This window comes from Cyprinus carpio, chromosome B11 (assembly GCF_018340385.1).
Source record: "Cyprinus carpio isolate SPL01 chromosome B11, ASM1834038v1, whole genome shotgun sequence".
Taxonomy (NCBI): Eukaryota; Metazoa; Chordata; class Actinopteri; order Cypriniformes; family Cyprinidae; genus Cyprinus; species Cyprinus carpio.
This window is the reverse complement of record NC_056607.1, coordinates 1940047-1961596: the sequence shown is the minus strand read 5'-3', so window position 1 is coordinate 1961596 and position 21550 is coordinate 1940047. Positions and strand designations below refer to the sequence as shown.

The following is a 21550-nucleotide window of genomic DNA, read 5'->3' as shown; positions in this document are numbered from 1 at the left end:
CATGACCATTGAATATAGCCAAAGCTAAATGGCATGACAGAGTAGGATTGTTGGGGAGTAAAAAAAGCATTAAAGAGAATCAATAAATTAGAATAATTTACTGCCATTTTATGTAACCCATAAAAAAGTAACTCTAATCTGATTATTCATAATTTAAGATATGTTAAATTCTTAGTCTTGATTTTTTTTTCAGTTGATTTAATTTTATAAACTCTAGATTTTTTATATGAATGTCATCTTTTTGTGTTATTGTGAAGCATGGTCAGCATTTATGTTGTTTCAAGGTGCTATATAAATAAAAATGACCATGACAATGTAATCTGATTATGTGCAATTACTAGTCCTCATTATGTAATCTAGATGAAATGTAATCATTTACTGCTCAGCTGTCGATGCACTGATGAAGAAGCAATGTGTGTTCAGTCAATCAGACTGTGTCCAGATCTCACTTTAGCAAAATGAAGACTGAAAATAAATGAAATACACTATTACCATTGACAGAAAAAGACAGCTACTGACATCCCAGACCCTGAATTCACTTAGTTAGTCAAGAAACATTCACTGCCTGCACTTCCACAATGTGATATGTGCAAAAGGATATTCAAGGACAAAAAAAAAAAAAAAAAAAAAAAAAACACACACACACAGAAAGGGGGCTTTATTTTATCTATCGGGATTTGATTTGACTGAACAATGAAAGTGAAAATTCAATACCAGAATCTGCTCAACCGAAAGGAAAGTGATTTCAGAGACGGAGCGAGTTATAACAATTTGATGAAAGGTCACTGACTAGACTACTTCACTCTCTGCAAAAACATGCACTGACGAATAGAGAACAAAGACCAGAAACTCAATTCTGATTTCATATAATAATCATGCAATAATGGATGGTAAGTGCATCTGCATAAACTGTGGGACGCATGTGAGTCAGTCAACACGTTTCATCAGACCTGGATCTTGTGATGGAGAACTCGAGCAGATCTGATCTCTGATTGGATAAACACAGGATATTCCTGTCAGATCCCAGGCAAGTGAACACTCTCTATTACTCCTCAATGTTCTGCTGCTGCAAATTTACATTTGAGTCACCTAAATACAACATAATCATGCTTCAAATTAGGGCTGAGAGATATATAGATTAATCATGATATATCTGTAATGATCGTGACGATGAAATTAAATTGCTACATTGTGAATTGTGAATATTGCAATGCTTTTTACGTGTCATTAGCTAAATGTTGCAATGCTTGTCTTGTGACTTGAGTATGAGAGTGCTCAGAGTCAGACAGATGTTGTAATAGACTCTTGTTTAAGTAGGTAGAAACTAATTTCTGTAAATCAGGAATCTTTTGTTTGCATCACTGCTCAAATATGTTCACAAACTCAATGCACAGTAATATACATTACTGTACAAAAACATGTTTCTGAAAGAAGTCTCTTCTGCTCATCAAGGCTGCATTAACTGTAAAACAGTCAAGTTGTGAAATTTTATTACCATTTAAAATATGTTTTCTGTGTGAATCTCTGTTAAAGTGTAATTTATTTCTGTGATGTGCAGCTGTATTTTCAGCATCATTACTCCAGTCTTCAGTGTCACATGATCTTCAGAAATCATTCTAATATGATGATTTGCTGCTCAAGAAACATTTCTGATTATTATCAATGTTGAACACAGTTGTGCTGCACAATATTTTAAGGATTCATTTAATGAACAAGAAGTTCAAAAGAACATTTATTTAAAAATAGTAATCTTGTGTTACATTATAAATGTCTTCATTGTCACTTTTGATAGATAGATAGATAGATAGATAGATAGATAGATAGATAGATAGATAGATAGATAGATAGATAGATAGATAGTTGGTGGATGGATGGGACGGACGGACGGACGGATAGACAGATAGATAGATAGATAGATAGATAGATAGATAGATAGATAGATAGATAGATGGTAGATAGATAGATAGATAGATAGATAGATAGATGGTAGATAGATAGGTATGTATGTATGTATGTATGTATGTAGAGATAGATAGATAGATAGATAGATAGATAGATAGATAGATAGATAGATGGACGGACGTACGGATAGACAGATAGATAGACAGATAGACAGATGGATAGATAGACGGATAGATAGATAGACGGATAGACGGATAGATAGATAGACGGATAGACAGATAGATAGATAGACAGATAGATAGATAGATAGATAGATGGATGGATGGATGGATAGATGGAGAGATAGATAGATAGTATGACAGGGCTTAAATGAGAAAGCCATGTGTAGGCCATCCTGCTCTTCCTGTCCAGCGGCTAAAACGATGGCTTCCTTCCCATCGTCCACACGGACACGCTCGCTCCAGCCCACAGCCGACGGTAAACATCACCTCAAAACCGCTTCCCTACCCACGCTTTCAGCAGAAGAGTCCTGTGAGTCCAGCGCCAAACACTGCCACAGCACTCACTGTATACCACACAGCTCAGAAGCATCTACAGCCACGAGATCAGAACACACTCGCATTCAGAGAGCTTCACCCAAAATATCAGCGACGGCCTTCACCAGGTTTGGGTCTTTAAGTCCGGCGTAAATTCATGTTTCATTAAATATTTACATGGTTACCAGGTTAAAAGTACAAGGATCAGCATTTATCTTACACTGTCAACAAATCACCATTACTACCATGTGTATGAACATACTACTTTTATATTCATAAAAAGCTACTTCAAAGTATAATGTTGTTAACACAAACAAAGAGATGAAGATGAGATGACATCAAGCACTAACTGTGAATGCATCAACATGCAAAGTTTTGATGGAAAAGCCAAAACTAAAATGTATTTTCAAAAATAGAAACTCTGTTCTAAAGACTCTGCAGTTTCTTCAACAACAACAACGATGGAGAGAGAGACAGAGAGAGAGAGAGAGAGAGAGAGAGAGAGAGACAGAGAGAGAGAGAGAGAGAGAGAGAGAGAGAGACAGACCTCCGTGAGTTTTCATGCTTGGGATTGCCAGATGCCAAGAGTTTAAATCCCCCAATTAAAGCTTTTCTCAGAAAAGGACACATTTACTGCGCAGTGTTTTAACTTATCATCACAACCTGGCAGCCATTCTCTCTTACGCTGACGATCTCAACATCTGAACACTGCGACTAAATCTGCCATCAAAGGCTGTCAGTGACTAAATGTAATAAATCTAAACTATTTGTTTGTAATGTTTTAATATGAATATAATTCGGAAATATTGGAATTAATATTAATTTTGCTGGTTTCAGAAGCTTTTTTGAGCTGTACCAGTTTTCATAATGAGAGTGTTATGAAAGGGATAATCAGCAGCTAGCTGTGCACTAAATGATTTGAATGCACGACGTGGAGAACCACTGACACGCAGCGAGGTGCATTCAAAACGTTTAATGCACAGCTAGCCGTTGATTATCACGCTTATGCCATGGTCATTTGCCAGCATTCACATATTAAAGATGTTAATAATATTTGCGCAGCAATATTTGACCGGAACAATAAAAATTATGGTTATTTTCGTCAGTTACAACTTGTTAGATGTTACTATGGATACCAATGTTTATAGGAAGTGTATTAATTTAGAACCTGATTAAACTGAGCTGGAACTACCTGTGCAGTTAAACGAATTTAATCAACACCTGCCAGCCAATCAGAATCCAGTATTCAGACAGACCATGGCATAAGTTCATTTAATAAATCAGGAAATGAGATGAGGTGAAATAAAGCATGTGTATGAGCTGGCAATCTCCTGATGAGTATTTACAGGTGACAGTGCAGTAATAACCATGATCCGTAATCATGAATATAACTGATCAGCTTAGCCATTATCCGCCTGATTAATATATACTAAAACTCCCAGACTTTTAGTCGACTAAAACTTGACTAAAACAGATTGAGTAAATATGATTAAAACTACAAAGGACACAGGACTAAGACTAAATTAAAAATAAAAACCAGCTGACAAAAACACTAAATCAAGCCTATGCAATGTTATTTTCATCAGAAAATAATAAATAATAATAGTCGTGATTTCTCACAGCAGGCTAACAGTAGCATGCTATCTAGACTAGTTTACCTTCAAAAATAAAATCCAGCAAGGAACAAAAATGTCCACGTTTCTTGGAAATGTCGCCATTAGAAAAGAAGAAAGTACTGTGGGAAGGCAATTCATGCCTAGTTTGACTGCACACAGAAAGAAAGGCTACCATCAGTTTTTATTTGAATTTCTGAGGCAGAATACAGTAGCGCTGCTAAATTTCAGCCGTGCACAAAGAACACTGCCTAAAAAGCTCAGTGCATTAACAGTATATTGACACTCTCTTACAGTTCATTCTTTCAGACGGACAGACTGTTCCAGCAACAGATTACAGACTAATGCATTCCGGTGTGTACTACTCCACACACACTACAATATAACACATGACCTTATAAACACTTTAATACAAATCTACTCTCAGTTCTTCTGTCAAGTAATGCTCTAAACCCACGGGTCTGGAATCATTTGGGCGAGAAACGCTCACTTGTCCTTCCCTGAACACCCTGTTACAGATGAAAGCCTCTTGTGGAAATGGCTTGTGAATGTTGACTCTTGATTATCAGCTCTAAACATGCTTAAAAAGTCATTCCTTCACACTTCCTAAATACTCACTACAGGTTATGCTAACACCAGCAGTATACAAAGTTTTATTTTTTTATAGAAGTTTAATTTATATGTTCTAAACTGTGAACAGATGTGAGTCTCAGGTTTATTAGGAGGGTTTGATGGCCTTTGCACTGGTTTGTTCTGAGCACAGAACAGCTTTCCTGAAGGAACATCAGCTGATTGGATGATGTTGTTTATATCTGTTGAGTTTCACAAGAACACATTATTATGTAATTTCATATTGTGCTCTTACTGCAAAATCAAGCATGTGAAAAGCCAAATATAAACAGACACTTTCCATGAATAGAGTACAAAACAGGACGCTTTTTTTTTTTTTCATCAAAAGGTCAGTGGAAGGAGGTGCTTAAACTTCAGAAGCAAAATATCATATGAGCCATCTTACTTTTATTCATTTGCAAATGTTACCAAAATTAGATAAATGTCTAAATAAAATTTTATTTGTGTGCTTAAAATGAAAATTTAATAGACATTAGAATAAAAATTAAATAGACATGCAAATTAATGTTATGTTATTTTGGGGGTGTTTGTAAATTTTGCAATAAAAAGAAAGGCATACACTCTTGATAACCAAAATATTTAATAATAGTAATAAAATGTTACTCCTCAAAAATGGATTTAATATATTAATGTCAAAATTATGATTTCTGTGATGCATTTGAAACCCTTTGGGGTGGGGTTGTTGTACAGATATTTTATGGGTTTAAAACTTGTGCTAGATTATTAATTCTGAAACATATCAAACTGTTCTCACAATAACAAGATATTATTTCTGTGTCTAATGCTTAAAAAACATTGTCATGAGACACAAAAGTGTACCACATTCACTGAAAATGGCAAAGAAAAGACGTTTTAAAGCGTAGAGTCGCTAGCCGTTTCCACAGAAAGTATCCTACTGAAGCAAACAGAGCAGAAGTAATGAGAGATGTGTCTCTTCCCACACAAATAACACACAAAACCACCACTTCCAAACTAGAAGTGGTACATTTCCATTCATTTCACAGCTTGACATCAATCCTGAAGCAGCACGAACACACACAAGTTAAAAATACAAGACGTCAACATGGGAATACAAAGCGCCTGAGATCCAAGTGAAATGAATCTGAAGGCTTCAGACAATAAGCGTGGGCAAATGCAGGAGCACATATCCTCTCATTTTGGGTTGGACTGCGTTTGCGTCTCTAAACCGCTCTGGAGAGCAGAGGACTGCTGATGTGGGACTTTCCCACAGTTTCAGTCTTCAAACTGGCTGTGTTTGTCACTGAAGAGTCCCAGCGAGGGACCGCTCCCAGAATCCTAACCCTGTTCCTGGGTGAGCTTGGCTCGCCGGGGTAAAGAGCCGGAGATCAGTGCAAACTAAGGAAAACTGTCCCTGGATCAGGAGCAGATGGAGATATTTTTGGAGCACATGATCTCCAGAGCAAGCCGAAGTGAAGTTTGGGACCGGAGCCAGGAACAGCAAGAACTGACTGCATTACGCCTATTTTTCTTTCTGCAACTTCCTGAGCGGGAAGAATTACAAATGTAGTATTTGGGTTGGGTTCGTTTTCTAAATTACATTTGTGTTGCAACCATTAGATATGATGATTTAGTCCAACATTAGGATTCCATGGTCCTCTGCAAGATTAGGGGGAATTAGGAAATAAATAAATAATATATATATATATATATATGATGATTTAGTCCAACATTAGGATTCCATGGTCCTCTGCACACACACACACACACCTTTAATAATATTGATTATATATATATATATATGGTCAAAAGTTTGGAAACATTACTATTTTTAATGTTTTTTGAAAGAAGTTTCTTCTTCTCATCAAGCCTGCATTTATTTGATCAAAAATACAGAAAAAAACAGTAATATTGTGAAATATTATTACAACTTAAAATAATAGTTTCTATTTGAATATACTTTAAAAAAATTATTTATTCCTGTGATGCGCAGCTGAATTTTCAGCATCATAACTCCAGCCTTCAGTGTCACATGTAACATCCAGTCTATCACATGATCATTTAGAAATCATTCTAATATTCTGATTTATTATGAGTGTTGGAAACAGTTCTGCTGTCTAATATATTTGATGAATAAAAGGTTAAAAAGAACTGCATTTATTCAAAATAAAAAAAATAAAAATCTAATAATATATATTATAATAATATATATTCTTTACTATCACTTTTTATCAATTTAACACATCCTTGCTGAATAAAAGTATTGATTTTATTTTAAAAAAAGAAAGAAAAAAAAATTACTGACCCCAAATTACTGATCAGTAGTGTATATTGTTATTACAAAATATTTATATTTTAAAAACATAGCTTTTTTTTTTTTTTTTTTTACTTTTTATTCATCAGAGTATCCTAAAAAAGTATCACATGTTCTGAAAAAATATTAAGCAGCAGAACTGTTTCCAACTTTGATAATGAATCATCATATTAGAATGATTTCTAAAGGATCATGTGATAATGATCCTAAAAATTCAGCTTTGCATCACAGAAATAAATGATCATTTAAAGTATAATAAATGTAAAAACAATTATTTTAAATTGTAATAATATATCACAATATTAAAAAATGTTTCTGTATTTTTGATCAAATAAATGCAGGCTTGATGAGCAGAAGAAACTTCTTTCAAAAACATTAAAAATAGTAATGTTTCCAAACTTTTGACCTGTACTGTATATATATATATATATATATATATGTGTATTAAAAATAGTAATGTTCACACACACACACAAAACGACCAATTATGTAACAAAATAAAGAAAAAAAAATCCTTTGTATATACCTGCCATTGTATATTATAAATATTTTTTGTTCCTCTATTGTAAATCACTTTGGATAAAAGTGTCTACTAAATGCAGAAATCTAGAAACACTTACAAAACTAACTGATGTTGCTGCAATATTTTCATGAATTTAGAGACAGATATTGAATATTAGCAATCAGATACTCTGAGGCTTGACTGCCCATGTTTGATGTGACTCTTGTGTTCTGGATCATGTGTGTGTGTGTGTGTGTGTGTGTGTGTGTGTGTGTGTGTGTGTGTGTGTACACCATATGTCAGGCCGACAGAAACTGAATGCTTCAGTGGAGATCCTCTTTTTCTTTTTAAAAGCATCAGCCTGATCAGATTTCTTCAATGTGCCATAAGCTTTCTAGTCTGAGCTGCTAGTGAACAGATCAGTCATCATTCACTCATCTCCAAACAATCAGTCTGATCCTGAACCTTGTGTGGACTAGCGGTTACAGGACTCTTTCATCCATAACCATCTGTGCACTGTATATTTCAGCGTGAATGTGTGTAAATGGATCTGATCATTTAATAATGAATGCACACAGCATTTGTCAAAGTGATGGGACAGTAACGTCTGGCTCAGGTCTGAATGTGAACATGAGCACACACAGAGTGATGAAGAGTCTAACCTCAGCTGCCTGAGTCTCCTGATGGAGTAAAGTCAAGCCGGTCAGATCCTCCAGGAACGAATGCAATGAGTTGAAGACCTTCGGAACCCGTCTCGCTCATAATTATCAAGAACCTGTCAAAAAAAACAATGCATAATTAAGTCTTCAAACTGGCACTACAACCTCAGTAACATCAAAGCAGGGGTGTGTGATATTAACAAAAAAATTATATCTATTTCTATTCTTTTTGCTGAGTGTGTTTTTTGTGCTAGTACTGTGACTGGTTTAGATCTGTCATGGATAAATTAATATGACACTAAAACCACTAGTAGGTGGTGGCAAATCCTTGTCTTAATGAGTGATTCATAGAGTCAGTTATTCAAACAATTCATTTGTTTATTTATTTTTTTAGTGGGTGGTTAATTGAGTCGTTTGTTTAAAATATTTGTTTAGAATGGTTCATTTAAAAACAGATTCGCTCAGGAACCAAGTGTCACTCTGAGATGCACAAATCTTTTGCTCCAGCTTTGTTTGGAGCTCTTTTGTTGGAAAAAATTTTTAAACAAACAAAATCTACAACGTAATCCACTCAATATTAACTTGAACTGTTATATAAAATCAATATCACACATTCACAACTGCTGATATTCAGGAAAACAGCATTCTTGCTTAAGTTATATTACTAAACTATACAGTGGGGAAAATATTATACCTGCTGATTTTGTAAGTTTGCCCACTTATAAAGGGTCTGTAACTTTATGGTAGGTTTATTTTAATGGATAGAGACAGAATACCAACCAAACATCCAGAAAAAAACACATTATATAAAGGTTAGAAATTGATCTGCATTTCAGTAAGTGAAATAAGTATTTGATCCCCTACAAACCAGTAGGGCTGGGTACCGAGTTCAATACTTTTTAGGTACCGACCGAATTGCCTCGATACTATCGAGTATCGAAAAATGACATGTTGTTCGGTTCCAGATTTCGATACCTAGGGAGTTAACTCGTCAACGTCAGTGCTCAAACAAGTACATATGAAATGCACAACAACACACATAAAGTCACTCACACTCACACACAAAGTCTACACACACGAGACGCGCGGAACTCTTCACGCACATACCATAGACTGTATAAAAACAGGCACATACTCATATGAGGTCCACGCGCATACTTATATGAGACGCGAGCACACACCTAATACCTTAAAGATGTGGAAAAGTCGATCAAAAGTGTGGGTACATTTCTCCAGGCTCGATGCCAGCAGCGCGCGATGCAGTATTTGCGGTAAAATAATTGCTGCAAAGACCGGTAACACGACAAATATGATGAAGACCTTGACAGTGCACGGAGTAAACATAAGAGCAGAAAGTTGCTTCGTCTTAGACTGGTAAATGAAGAGATACCTTGTTGATCACTCTGAAAGTGTTTATATTGCAATAAATAATAACTACTGAATGTACACTGCCGTTCAAAAATGTGTTGATTAGTCAGATTTTTTTTTTCAGTAAGGATACATTAAATTTTTAAATAAATTCTGTTCTTTAGAATTTTTTTATTCATCAAAGAATCATGAATAAAAATGTATCATAGTTTCCAAAATATTAAGCAGCGAACTGTTTTCATATTTCTGAAGCGTCATGTGACACTGAAGTAATGATTTTGACAATTCAGCTTTGACATCACAGGAATAAATTACATTTTGAAATATATTCAAATAAGATTTTAAATTGTAATACTATTTCACAATATTACAAGTTTTACTGTATTTTTTATTAAAATAAATTCAGCGTTGGTGAGCATGAGCTCTTTATAAAACATTTTTTGTTCGTTTGTGCACTGGCTAGGGAGCATGAGTCAAACTGAAAAAATAAAACCAAAGTTTTTCTGAGGTAATGTGTTCTGTAATCTTGTTAAAATGGATTTCATAAAATTGGTATCGAAAAAAGTATTGTTAGGAATCGGTATCAAAACTGAGGTATCGAAATTGGCACCGGATTGAAAGATTTTGAACAATACCCAGCCCTACAAACCAGCAAGAATTCTGGCTCCCACAGATTGGTTATGTGGCCATGTGAAACACAGATTAGTCCTGTCACTTTAAGAAGTTACTCCTCATGTCAGCTCGTTAGGTGTATAAGACACCTGTCCACACAATCTGTGTCTTCCATTCCAACCTCTCCCACCACCATGGCCAAGACCAAAGAGCTGTCAAAGGATGTCAGATCTCCCTCAAGACTGTAGATCTTGCACAAGGCTTGGGGATCAGCCAAGAACTACACGGGAGGACCTCATTAATGATCTACAAGACCATCAGCAAGAAGCTTGAACACAGTTTTAAGAGAGGAGACAATGTATGTTGGTGCAATTATTCGGTTAAATTTTTTTGAAGCATCGAAAATACATTTTGGTCCAAAATACAAACTATAATCATCATTGGGTCTCGGTCTGTTTTGAAACCCCTTGCAAGATCTTGCCTCATGGGGTAAGGATCATCATGAGAAAGGTGAGGGATCAGTTCAAATAAACCAAGAACTACACTGAAGATGGAGGAGCTCGTTAATGTTCTTAAGGCAGTTGGGACCCCAGTCACCAATCAAAAACATTGGTAACATTGGCGAACTCAAGCCTTCGGTTTACACCCGCGCAATGGACTGAAATCCTGCAGCGCCTGTTGTGTCAGTCTGCAAGGTCCTCTGCTCAAGAAGGCACGTGTACAGGCCCAATTAAAGTTTGCCAAAGAACATCTAATGATTCAGAGAAGGCTTGTGAGAAAGTGCTGTGGTCAGATGAGACCAAAATTGAGCTCTTTGGCATTAACTTGACTCGCCGTGTTTGGAGGGAGAGAAATGCTGACTGTGACCCAAGAACACCATTCCTACAGTCAAGCACAGAGGTGGAAACATTATGCTTTGGGGCTTTTTTTCTACCAAGGGTACAGGATGACTTCACCGCATTGAGGGGCAGATGGACAAGGACATGGACTGTAAAATCTTGGACTAGAACCTCCTTCCCTCAGCCAGAACACTGAAGATGGGTCATGGATGGGTCTTCCAGCAGGACATCTTGGTGATGGATGGGACTTCCAGCAAGATAATAAGGAGTGGTTCAAGAAGAAGCACATGAAGGTCATGGAGTGGCCGAGCCAGTCTCCAGGCAGCTGAAGGTTTGAGTTGCCAAACGACAGCCAAGAAATCTTAAGGATTTAGAGAGGATCTGTAAAGAGGAGTGGATCAAAATCCCTCCTGAGATGTGTGCAAACCTGCTGACCAACTACAAGAAACATCTTCCCTCTGAGCTCGCCAACAAGGGTCTCTGCCCCAAGTACTAAGTCATGTTTTGCTTGGGGATCAAATACTTATTTCACTCACTGAAATGTACATGTAAATAAATTTCGAACCTTTATATAATGTGTTTTTTCTGGATGTTCTGTCTCTATACGTTAAAATAAACCTACCATAAAAATTTGTGTGAAAACTTACAAAAACAGCAGGGGATCAAATAAATATTTCCCCCACTGTCTCATATCTTACAAAAACCAAAACCAATGCAGGGATATTTTTTGGCTTTCTGGCTTTCATAACTTGAATTATAGGGGCATTTTAACTGCATTCTAACAAGTTTCATCACACAGTCAATTCTTCTGGGCTCTCAAGATATGTTTTTGTTTTTTCGTTAAAACAACAATTACAATATTATCGTAGATGATAAATATTGCACACCCCTACATCAAAGTGACTCGGGTTTAGGGTTGGGAACCGAGAACCAGTTCTTATTCAGAATTGGTTCTGTTTTTTTTTTTTTAAGAACCGGAACCGTGAGCAATTTCAAAGTTTAGGTTCCGAAAACGGTTCTGGTGCGACACGTGACCAAGCGCTGTGAGCATCCTTGCGCCGGTGTTCTGATGATTCGGTGTTTCCCGTAAAGGATGTCACAAACCAAATAACAGAAACACCGCCCTGCCTCTTTAATTACTGAACACATTGTTTCCAATGATGCTCACTCCACGGACTCGCCGTATCGTGTCTTTAACTGCCGAACACAGAACACTCTCTTATAAGTGGAGGACATCAATTTGACTTCAGCTCTGCTGGAAACACAGTCAACATCCATCAAATAAAACTGCCTAGAACAACCCTGTTCCTGAAAGAAAAAAAAAAACGGTACAATACAGATTTTGGATATGCCATTTTAAGTCCTGGAGCTGATGTGTTTGTCTTGGGGTTCTTCCAGGAAGATGGTTAGAAAACTGGTCTAAAAGTTAACAAAGTGTCCAATCCTGCTCCTAGAGGGACAATTTATAGACAATTTAGCTCCAGCCCCCAATTAAACACACCTGAACCAGCTAGTCAAACTCTTCAGGATCTCTAAAAACTTGAAACAGGAAGTTGTGTTTGAGCTTGAGGAAGGAAGCAGGATCAGACAGCCCTGTCATAGACCGATTAAACCTCTTCAGATGTGAGACACGGATGTGCCGTAATATCTGAGAAGCTGCTATCTGCTCCTGCAGTTGGCTTGCTGGCCCGTGCACATCCTAACACATCGATAACAGACATCTGGCAGCACTGTCCTCTGGCTGAGAGCACTCGAGCTGCGTCTCAGACAGACGGCCCTCCACAATCACACTGGCTCCTTTCACGCAGCTCATTCTCAGAGGAGATCGAGTTTCTGCTGGGGGCTGATGAATGGGACACTGTTGAGTTAGGGAGAGAGTGACGTCTGCTTTCAATGAACTAGACATGGACAACTTGACTGACAGAGAGGATTAAAGCAGAGGCGGACAGTAGCTGAGTATCTGTACCTTACTTGAGTATTATTTGTTCCAGAAACTTATGACTTTAACTTCACCACATTTGAAAGACAATTATACTTTTCACTCCACTGCATTTCTATCAAGGTCCTCGAAGTAGAAAGTCATTACTTATTGGCAGCTTTGAAAATCAGTGTGTGATCTTTTTTTTCTTCTTCTTCTATACTTGAGTAAAAGTATGTCTTCACAACTTTCACTTGTAATGGAGTAATATTTGACCAGCAGTGTCTGTACTTTCACTCATGTAATAGAGTTAAAATTCACCATGTAGATTCACTACAACATTCACAACTCAGATTTGCCAGAGCCGGACTCTCAATGTCATCGGTAGCACACAGAGGTGATACTGAGAGAGATGGTATAGTATTCATCGGCAGATGATAGCCTACTGTTTGTTTCTGATCTCTTGGGTTCTGCTTTTAGAACAACACTTGATTTAAACATGAAGTTATTGCTCTCAGTGTTTGTGGTTTTCAACCATAGATGCACAGTCCCTGATATCCCACACACAAAGCACTCAAAAACACATCATTAAGGGACAAATTGCACTCAAGTTACTACCACATGAGCCATAACTCAAAGGGACGACAGCACCAGTGTGAATAATGTAGTAAAGAGTAAAACAGTAAGGCAATCGATGCACGATTAATTCACATGGAAAAAAGGGACACCATAAACGTGATCCACAGCACAGTGCATTTAATCAAACTGAACTTCATAAACAACTAGTTCAGTAATTGTGGTTACAACACCACGACCATGAGCTCAATAACATATGACCACCCATACTTCTACATGATTAATAGTTAGTGAATCAAAACAGAGGTATCTACATTTCATCATCTTACAGGTACAGTAGCAAAAACATCCTGTTTACTTCTACAGCACAATGTATACCTCATTATTTACATGGCTGTGGCATCACTGTTATCATACTGTATGTGCGCAGTCATAGTTTTCTAATCACATGTACTCCGTTCTTGCACTAATTAAGCAGTTCACAAGGTTCCATCATTGATTTGGCTTATTGTTTCACAGTTCAAAAAAGAAAAGGAACAACAAACTGCTGGAGACGCAGCAGACACCTGGCAATGCTTCTTTGAGGGGGTTCAGATATTCCAGCGACTAGAGGTTAAAAAAGATTTTTGTGTCGCTCATAACTTCTGGAGAGAAACAGTGCAGACGATAGACAAAGAAAAAGTGTTGAGTGCCTGAGTTTGTTCATGCACATGCATAGCTTTATGCATAATACTATGTTAAATAAAGCTCTGTAGCTAAAAAATGTAAAGTTTAATTTGTATCTTTGTTCTATTGTATTTGTCCTATTGTTTGAAAGTAGATATTTTGTTCTTATGTTTAATAACAAAAATAAAATAAAAAAAAGCTATATTGAGATGTGAACTGTTAGTATGTGACATTAAAATTTCTCATACCGCAAATTATGATTTTGGTTATATTGCCCACCCTATACTTTGTGTCAAAACTGAAGTATACTTTCAGTTTAAGGTGGTCAGAGAAGGTGGAAAATGGTCATAAAAACTCATTACTGTAAAGTCATTACTGTTTTTGAGGCAAGAAAACTAGGCTATCATTAAAAAGTTATTTTTAATTTTTTTGTAACTTATTTCAAAAAGTAAAACTTTCATATATTCTAGATTAATTACATGTAAAATAAAACATTTAATTTTTTTTTTTTTTTTTTTACATTTTGATGATTAGAGCTTACTGCTCATGAAAGTCAAAAATCCAGTATCTCAAAATATTAGAATATTTAATTTTGAGTTTTATTAAATGACCATCCCTACAGTATAAATTCCTGGTATCTCTTTGAAACCACAATAATGGGGAAGACTGCTGACTGGGCAATGGTCCAGAAGACGATCTTTTGCCGCGTTTCCACCGAAATTACCCGGAACATTTGTACCACCCCCCCCCCCCCACCAGGAACGTTTTTCCCCAGGAAACTGCGTTTCCACCGCGGTCTAAAGTACCGGGGAGATTAGGCAAATAGTCTGGTGACGTAGGTCTGCACGCATTTCTCAATACAAAGTACGCTGATTTCGGACTTGCATCCTCGGTAGTTCGGACTTTACGCAACCGACTCAGGAGTGTTTTGTCCGCGACGACGTAAATCCGGTAATTCTGCAAACAGCAGCATACTTGATAACATCAATCAGCTTGCCTTGGCTACTGCAATTTTCCTCACAGTATATTTATAATAAAACGAAATAGGATATCAAATACCACTGCCTCCTTTCGTTTACATTTGAAGATAATAATAATAATGAAACGGAATATTATATCAATTTGCCTTTTTTATTTTCATTTTAACATATAGATAAATTGAATACAGACCAAAGATTACATGTTAGATTTACCCAAAATGAATTGTATTTTATGTTTAACCACTAAAGAGACATCAGAGCCAGCGGCACATATCAGAAGGTCTAGCCGAGGTGAGGCTGCTCTCCGCGGATACATGAGCACTGAGCTCCCGCTGATCGCGTGGAGCTGACCGTCTCCGAAATCAGTGAAACACATTTTTAAATAGGCGCTGTCTTTATAAATAAACCACAGATTTGAGTTTTAAACAACTATATTCTCCCCTGAAATACTTTTAAAATTACATTTAATGACACAATAACAGTAATATTTTGAAAATGATCAGAATAAATGGTGGTTGAAATCACAGTATTGCGTGAACTCAACCAATCAGCATGTTCAGCCCCCAAGTCCCACCCCCGAAAGTTCCGGAACTTTGAAAAAGTAATACTTCGCCAGCAGGGACATTCTGAGGGGCTTTTTTTTACCCGGAACTTTATTGGTTCCTGCTGTGGAAACACACCGAGTACCAGCCCAAAGTCCCTAGTTCCTGGGGAAAGTTCCTGCGGTGGAAACGCGGCTATTGACACCCTCCACAAAGAGGGTAAGTCACAGAAGGTCATTACTGAAAGGGGTGGCTGTTCACAGAGTGCTGTATCAAAACATATTAAATGCAAAGTTGACTGGAAGGAAGAAATTGGTGCACAAGCAGCAGAGTTGACCGCAAGCTTAAGAATACGGTCAAGCAAAGCGCATTCAAACACTTGGGAGAGCTTCACAAGGAGTGGACTGAAGCTGGAGTCACCACGCAAAACGCAAATAAGTTACAAAAGAAAAAAAATGACTTTTTCACAATATTCTTATTTTTTGAGATGGACCTGTAAGTGGACATCAGGGATGAAAATAAAAATAAATCTGTTGCAGAAGTAGATAATATAACCACTCTGAAGTACAAATGCCAACAGAGATCCCAAGGACACACAGCTCTCCGGCCAGAAAATGCTGAGGTCGACTGTCAAACAAAAGCTGCTGCTGTGATTTTTTTTATCTGGCGCCTTGAATAAAAACTTTTGAAATCCTGAGGAAGAGGAAGAGGTTGAGGAAAAGCTTTACCACAGAAATGAACTCCAAAAACAAATCATTTTCTCTGCTGAAGTTAACATATTTATCTTCTATGAACAAACATCACACTGTATCTGAAACAGATCATGTGCGTAAACTTGCTTTCTTGCCTAGCAACGTAACAGCAGGAGGAGCCGCTAAACAAGATTTCATTGTGTTTTCCAGGAGTGGACCTCCTTAAATTGTAGCCCTTGACTTATGAAGCCCATTAAATCACTGACGCAGTGTGTGTGTGTGTGTGTGAGGGCGAGCACATCTGGTTCACATACAGCGGCGCTCTCCTCCAGCTCCTCCCACTGCTTCTTGTAAGTTCCCCTGTAATTGTTTGAAGAGATGGTGGAGGTTTTCGCTGATCTCACTGTGCTGCCGCTATGTCTGCCGCTCACGTGAGCGCACAACTTTAAACTGTTATGCCCCAAATCAAACAATACAGAGGAAGACACCCTGACAATGCTTGGCTGAACGAACTGTACGAGACCTTGAGTGTGTCTCTCGTGTAAACTGCTGCCAGGGTGTTTCGAGCGGCTTCACTAATGCACTGCTGTGTGGTTTCTAGGGAGTTTTGGGTGGTTTCTTCCTCTAAACGGGAGTCCCTCCTCAAGTCTCCGTGAACTTGTACATCTCAGTATGTCTCGGGTCCTCCTTCGACATGCATCTGTGGGATTTTTTTTCATGTTTTATCATCCAGAATCATGTGTCTGATCACTGACAATTCATTTTCACAGCACAATGCTGGAGGACGAGTTATGCACAGATGTTTGAAGGGGTCATGACAAGGACTTTTAAAATTATTTTAATATGTTCCTTGATGTTTACTTATAATGTCAATAAAGTTTTTTACACACACACACACAAGAAAAAGATACATATGTGGAAAAATGTTTATTTTCAACCCTCATTCTGACCCTCTCTCTAAAACGATCAGTTTTAAGGGCGGGTCCTTTAAGGCTTCTCAGTAATTGGCCACTGTTATGATTGGCTAACTTCATTGCACAGGAAACAGTATCAACGCCCCGTCGCTATTGCATGTGAGTTTTGACAACATGATCAAAATAAACCGGTCATTTCCAGACAAAGCATTATGAAATCATGTACTTACGGTTTGTGATGCAGATCAAGTAACGCTTCATCTTTCAACAGATGTTTCTTTGGGACTCTCCATGACACTGTGCCTTGTTTACAAAACAAAATCCTCAAACATGATCCGGGATGCCGTTAAAAATAAACTATCCACTTGTTCCTTACGCTGGGATCCTTCTGATATTAGCCATTAGCAACTGAACGTCAGTGGGCGGGGCCTATGCTGAGAAGAAGACTATTTGTCGATGTGTCACTCTTGAGGCGGAGTTTATGTAAACACCTGTGCACAGCTGATGTCCCATAGGATCTAAACCAAGCCGTTTTCTGAAGGTTATTACATAAATGCTTTTTACTGATGATAAGTACATTTTAAGTTATAAAACTTGCAGGATGTATTAAGCAAACAAAGACCTCTTCTGTATCAAAAGATTTTGGTTTCTCATGTCATAACCCCTTAAGAATTGTGTGTGTGTTGATGTTATATATATATAGGCCTACGCTATAATGGGATTTTATGAGATGCTGTAAATCCTGTGATTTGTGCATACTCTGAAGGTGTAAGGTCCTCACATGTGTTTGAGTGCTGTACTTCAAAGGGACATTGTTTCAGTCTGTCTTCAGTACGGATAGAACACAACATCTCCAAATTTACAAGTGTTTGTCTGTGGAGAACTTGAGTGTTTGGTTTCCATGGTATCCTGCTCACACACACACACACACACACACACACACACACACACACACACACACACACACTCACTCTCTCTCTCACACAAACACACACACACACACAAGATCACATGTCAGCTCAGCTACTGTTACTATAGCTTACACCATGAATGAACACATTCAGCGCGGCCTGTTTCTTTAAGAGTGTGGCAAACATTTTGAGATTCACAGAGATGCAGTAAAGCAGTGATTTATCTGTCTGTCAGTCTATCTATCTGGGTCATTCTGTGTCAAATCAACCAAATTTCAGAAACCTGCCCGCAAAATGTTTTGAACTTACAGATAATTTTTCTAAAGAAAGACAATAAAAGCAAAAATAAAAAATGTCATGAATGTATATTTACTGAGTAATCCGCAGTTTTGCAAATCGGGTCAAAAAGACAATTTTCACCTGAGATTTTGAGCTATTTTGAGCTGAAAAACAGTCATGAATTTTTCATATTCTGCAAGGGGAATAACATTTATGAGTGTCAGAGTCAGAGACTAATTGCTATTTACATTAAGTTTACTCTAATGTTTCAATGAAATAAATGGCATTAAAAGTCAAAGTAATCACATTGGTAATCTAAAATATTTTTCAGCTGTAACTGTAATTTGAACACTACCCATTTAAATGTTACAGTTACTCATATTCAGTATTTTAAATATGTAACTAAGTTACATGTATCCCCACCCAATTATATGCCACTGGGGAAAATGAGAACAAGCAGTAACGAGCACAGTATTATTTATTTATTTTTTTATTTTTTCTCTAAAGTTTGCAAGTCTGAAACTCAACAAGTATTAAAGCTATACTAATGCCCTTTCAGATTTGTGTTCTTAACAACCTTGTCTTTAGTTATCTTCATTTTTAAGGCCCTGTTGGGTTCAGTCCCAGAGATATGATGATCTCAATGAGACGCCTTGTCCAAACAGTTGAATTTTACTCATTTTCAGTGGTCAAAAACCAGATTTGGGTTACTCTGTATACAGCTGATACTTATTGTAATTAAAAAACAATGTCTGAAGAATAAACAAAGTTGAAAGTAGACATGTAGCTTGTTTCCCTCTATCAAAACAATTACACAGAACATACCTGCACTGAAAAGGTCAAGCTTGCTCTCAGGAGTCTATTCATAAGATTCTCAATTTGGATTAGTTTCAGCAATATTTGGAAGAATTTTCTTAATTTTAACATTTTCTGAAGCTACCAAGAGTTCAGATATGCAGTATGGCAACAACATATTTGAAACATCTCAACGCTCAATAAACCAAGATTAGCCTCACCTGGATTAAGTATTAGAATTTCTTCTTCTTTTTTTTATTGTTATAACGTGAAGCATAATCATACAGTGTTTCCGCTACATTCATTCTGCATTGGTGGGCCGCGCTAATAACACGATGACAGATGACAGATTGTATCATTTTCACATGCTTTTAAGTCTTGCCAATTTAAACATTTAAGCGACTTTAAGCCATTCAAGCACAAAGAGTGAAGGGGAACTCAATACAGTACTCACACGCTCTCTTATTGACTTATGCACCCACACCCAAAGCACACACACACACACACACACATTAAGCCACCTCAGAAACAGTGCACGACTACAGAATTTACTTATGTTTTGCACCTTATTCTGCTTGTTGCATATTGGCCAAATACATACAAAATTATGTCAAAGTGCCCGTCTTGGCCAGTATTCACGTAAACACAGTCGGTTTATATCACACACAGTCTGTATATAGGCTATTAAGTGAATGTAAACTATGGAGAAGCAAAATGCACATGTAACAGTATATCAGATCTGTGCATGAGGTCTTAAAGAGACAGCAGCCTAAATAAATCTTCACTTTTTTTGTCTGTAGCTCAAAATGACCCTGTGTGCATTCACACTCTTTTTGCCAGCACGGGTCAAATGTGTTACGGCCAACTCATCTTCATCAAACTGAAAAAAGGCTTTTTACCTTTTCTCATATTTTTGAGTGCCTTGGATTGATGAGTTTCACATGTACTTACTATAAGGTTAGGGTTAGGATTAGGGGTTGGCTTAGGGTTACATGCATGTAATTATGCATAATTTATGTTGTTATTATAGTAAGTACATGTAATGTGTAACAGACACCTTAAAATAAAGTGTCACTGAAACTGATACTAAAGATGTTCATGCAGGCTGTTTTAATGAAATGCTTTTTACTTCTCTTCATAACAAAACTTGTTTTTTTTCTTAGCTTACATGAACAATTCGTCCATAAATACAAGTTTGTTATCATTTACTAAACCCATGTGCATTATTTAATAATCAAAATGTTGATGATTAGATGAACTATCTCTTTAAAAGACATGATTAGGAACCCTAAGACATTTACCTCACACAGTTCCCCGACAGTCCTGCATCAAAGTTTAAGGATCTGAGACTTTTTATGAGGCTTTTATGTCTTCACAGCACAAAGAAATCAGAGAGAGAGAGAGTGAGAGAGAGAGCAGAAGAGGGGGAAGGGAGCGGATACAACTCCAGACTCACTGTGTTCACATACGAGTGTGTGTCTGGAGGAAGGAGTGGCTACAGAGCTGCTGAATGAGAGAGATGTAGAAGAAATCAGCCAAACTGATTTATGAGACGTGAACCCGTCGACAACAGCGTGACCGCTGGGAAAAAACACTTCAATTCAGCCCTAATTACTCACATACGGCTGTGACATCAACAAGGAGCCTAATTCACAACACATGGCCCCTCCAACACACATCGTCATCTACAGACCCTTCACATATCTGAGGAGAACATGCTTAAGATACCAGCAGACTCCGTACACAAGCATATTCAGATATCTTAGCTGGACTGTGAATTATTTCACTGTTATAACAAATCTTTTTATTAGTATTGAACTACAATGCATCAGTCAAGCATTGCGTAACTTTATCCCAATCCCAAATCAAAAGCATGTAAACGGTCACTTACTATCAGAGAGCATGCAGTGCATTTGTCAAACGCCAAACTTGCAGGAAGAACATTGTCAAATCTTGACAGGATCCTCGAATCTGGAAAGAAAACAAATGATTTTAAGCTACAGTTTCAGGACGGAAAATATTCCTTAATCTCTAGCGCCACCTGGTGCCTGTCAGTAAAGACAGCAGGCCGCAAACATTAGAAACACCATCTTGTGTTGTATCTTAACCTTCACGCTCAGCTTGGGGTCTGAGACCCTTCAATTCATTCACCATTTTTTAATGGGTTTCCCTGATCTTAGGCAAAATGAGAATTCAGCTTGATATTATACATCTTCCATGAGAAAGTGTCACATTACTTAGGTTTGATGCCATCAGAGAAAAACACAATGAATTTTAACAGTTCTTCTGGAGATAATGTTTATTTTGAAATGAATATTCTGAAAAGAATGAACTTACATAACTA

General features: G+C 37.3%; 1 protein-coding gene across 1 annotated transcript in view; it reads right to left on the bottom strand.

The window, feature by feature from the left end:
* Nucleotides 1-21550, bottom strand: part of LOC109085475 (ubiquitin-like modifier-activating enzyme ATG7) — an 83504-nt gene that overhangs the window by 25269 nt on the left and 36685 nt on the right. Inside the window, 2 exon segments of the mRNA XM_042733530.1 lie at nt 8118-8230; nt 21098-21177. Of these exon segments, the coding sequence (XP_042589464.1) occupies nt 21100-21177 (78 nt within the window). The 3' untranslated portion in view covers nt 8118-8230; nt 21098-21099.